This window comes from Galeopterus variegatus, unplaced genomic scaffold, assembly GCF_000696425.1.
Source record: "Galeopterus variegatus unplaced genomic scaffold, G_variegatus-3.0.2 Scaffold1406, whole genome shotgun sequence".
Lineage (NCBI taxonomy): Eukaryota > Metazoa > Chordata > Mammalia > Dermoptera > Cynocephalidae > Galeopterus > Galeopterus variegatus.
In genome coordinates, this window is record NW_007727517.1 from 277,241 (window position 1) to 280,653 (window position 3,413).

General features: G+C 42.4%; 1 protein-coding gene across 1 annotated transcript in view; it reads left to right on the forward strand.

Annotated features, from left to right (window-relative positions):
• LOC103593756 (LIM and calponin homology domains-containing protein 1-like) overlaps positions 1-2,279 on the forward strand; it is a 22,912-nt gene extending 20,633 nt beyond the window's left edge. Inside the window, exon 6 of the mRNA XM_008576809.1 lies at positions 2,158-2,279. Coding sequence (XP_008575031.1) covers positions 2,158-2,279 — 122 coding nt within the window. The remainder of the gene's footprint in view (positions 1-2,157) is intronic.
• The last annotated feature ends 1,134 nt before the right edge of the window (positions 2,280-3,413 follow it).

Sequence of the window (3,413 nt, forward strand, 5' to 3'; positions counted from 1 at the left end):
AGGAGCCCACGCTTTTTTGCTATCCAGCTTTGTTTTGTTTTTTTGAAAGTGTATCTCCATCGTCATAAAGAATATTGTATTTCCCCATATAAATAATGCTAAAAACTGGGGGTCATATTTTGACACATGGTAACAGCAATAGATAAGAGTAGATCAAAACTATATCACGAATACAGATGCTAAAATGACAAAGCTCATGAATAGTCTGAAAGAATTAAGTAATGCTGTGAATCTGGACAGTGAGTGTGAATATACTATACCAATTGTTTAGAGAAGGGAACACACTGTTTTCTAAAGTATTGTTCCTCAATATTTTTTGCAATTTTTATCAATATTTTAACACATTTCTTCTTTTGATAAACATTAAAACCTTTTACCCTCTTCCAATGCCAAATTATTTTAAAACGATATTTTGAAATTACTTAAATGTCATTACTAAAAATAGCAGCATATGCTATTTCACAGTAGGTTGTGCCTGCACAGTTTGATATTCTCCCCAGGTGGTGACTTTTCCACCTCCTCTAAGGTGTACTTAATTCCTCTTTATATATCAGAGAACGCTTTATTTTCATTGCATTATATACATATGAGAGTATTTCAAAAAGTTCGTGGAAAGATTCATATTATCTTTTAATTCTGTTTTTCTACGAACTTTTTGTATATCCTGCAATCCTGAACACATTCCGATTAAGAAAATGCGATGTTAAAAAGCAGCATTGAAATGCAAAAAGAAGAACCAGGCTGCCACTCAGTCATTTGAATAGAAATTATCTGTAGAGGCTCTCTTATCCAGCCTGACTGTCATAATCATGAACTATTTCATGTCAACATTTTGTTTCCTGTACCATTATTCTGATGTAAACAATGCCTCTTAGGAAGAATTCAAGTTTTTCATGGTGGAGTTATTTGCTGTGCTCTCTGTTTCTTGTTTTATAATATCATGAAGAGCCTTGCAAAGGCCGGCCATTTAGGCCCTTTTATACCTATCACCATACCCTGTAATCCAACTTCCGATTGCCAGGGNAAAAAAAAAAAAAAAAAAAAAAAAGAATATTCTGCTGCAAAACTGGCTCACTCCTTGTCTCTCCTATTATGCTAGAATTGTGGGCAGGGGCCCTGTCATCTTAATCATGAAGCAGAATGCTCCTCTAAAAGCTACCCATGTCTATTTCTGTATTCTAGATTGTGCAACAGAATTTATCTTAGGGGGGAAATTGTGTTGTTGGTTTTCTTTTTAATTTGAGAAAACACTGTGGTATTCTTTTTAATTTGCAAAGAAAATGCCCAAAGGCTGATAAGGAAAGAGAGACTAAAACAGTGAGAAGCCAAACAGTGCTACAATCAAGGCCTTGGGTGAACCTAGAAGGAGACATTATCTGGCTACCAAGCAAAACCTCCACACTCTTCCCTAGTGAGGAGCCTGAGGCTTGGGGAAGGGAAAACCTGGGTGGGTGGGAGTGGACCCCACCAGCAAGAAAGACACCGGCCAGGGCTAGGAGAAATGCCTGTGGAGCAGTGACAGCCAGTATCTCACTTATGCTCTCCTTTTCTGATATCACTGTGATCTGTTCAGCCCTACCCCATGCAACGAAGGAAGAAAATATGTTTATGCTTTGGGGCAAACCAGGGCACAGACAGCCCAAGCAGCAGGAGCAGGTAAAGAGAAGATGTGGTAAGGAGGAGCCAGAGCAGCAGCAGAGAAAAAGGTGTCACTAGCAGACCTCGGTGCATTCTACACAGCCCTTAGAAAGGGTGGCTGGATTTCCTGCAGTTCACAGAATAGAGGCATATGCCACTTTATTTGGCTAACAAAATAAAGAGTTATCCTGGAAGGCTAAAAACTTTTTCTATATTTGGGTTACATTTATAATTTTAGCAGTTAGCATGGTTCTGGGCACATTGACCATGCCCTAAAAAAATATTTGATAAGTGAATGAATGAATGAGTAATGAATAAAGGAATGGAAGTTTTGCTTCAAGGTGGTCTCAAGTATTTGTTCTTCCTGAGAGTCACATCATTTTCTCTTTCCTCTTGTTAACTTTGTTCTTTTAAGGTCTGCGGGAGTTAGAAAAGAGGCCAACAAGGTGGTCTCAAGTATTTGTTCTTCCTGAGAGTCACATCATTTTCTCTTTCCTCTTGTTACTTTGTTCTTTTAAGGTCTGCGGGAGTTAGAAAAGAGGCCAGAAGCAAAGAGAAGAGGACCCTTCTGTGACAAGCCCAGGGTAATGCCCTTGGTAAAAATGGGCAGAATCAGTGGCCGATTAGCACAAGACATCTAAGAGCTTGTCTGGTTGCAACATGCTCATCGCTCCTGCCGTGAGCCTCCAGCCAGCCTCATCTCTGCACTGTAGCAGTTGGGGCAGGTTCTCATTTCAAAAGGACAGCATCCAATTTGCTCCAGACTCACTTTCCTGGAGCACTAGACTGATCCTGGGAGGCTGAGGTCTGATTTCTTCTAGCCACTGGGACAACGAAGCAGAAAGCAGCACTGAGAAAGGGTCAGCAGCCCCCTCGCAAGGCAAGGAAACATTGTGCGTTCTGGAAGGGTTGGGGAGAAGGAAAGCTGAGCCCGGAGAGCTCCCGGGCCAGGGGTTTTCCATAGCCTGAAGTGAGTCACTCTACGTTTCTGAGTGTTTATTCAGAGCGAAACTCTCAGCCTTCAGAGGCTTTGCTGACTCGTACAAAGAGATCCAAAAAACATTTGTGTTCCTGACTTTGACCTCCACATGATTTTCGTCCTCTTTGGTGCACTTCTCTTCTTCAGAAGGCATCGGATTCTGTCCTGTGAAGCACAAACGTTTTGCCCTTCTCCACAGTGGCTGAGAAGGTAAGGTCACAGGAAATCCCCACACGCTCAGAAAAGCCCAGGTGCACTCCGTGCTCAAAAGGAAGGCCGCTGACTTCGCTGCAATGTGCCAGGGGGCTTGGCGAGGGCCACACGCACTTCCACGTGCCTGAATTGCCAGGGAACAGGCCCGCAGGCATGTGAAAGGAAGCGAGCCCCAGAGCTGGCCCACCAGTGGGAATTCTCAACCCGGCGGTACACTGTTGAGTGCTTCTGCAAAGAATGTGAGAGGCAGAAAAGGTCAGGATTGTGAGCTGTCTGTCACCGCTCATGGCTGAAAGTCTTGCGGAGACATAAGAAAATTACAGAATAAATGATGAATCAGGAGATAGATCTAAAGGGAAATGACAAACAAGCATGGTTTGACAGTGTGTTTAAATACACTGTTCGTCACCCCTCAATACAGACAGCGGCAAAGACTGAGCAAGTATCAGAACACTGTGGAGCACTTAGGTAAATGCATCCAAATCCTTCAGCCACTTGGGACAATAGCGTTAAAATACAGGTGAACGGTATTAGCGAAAGGTTCATTGTCAGTTAAAAGAGTCTGTATTTGGAATTTGTTTCT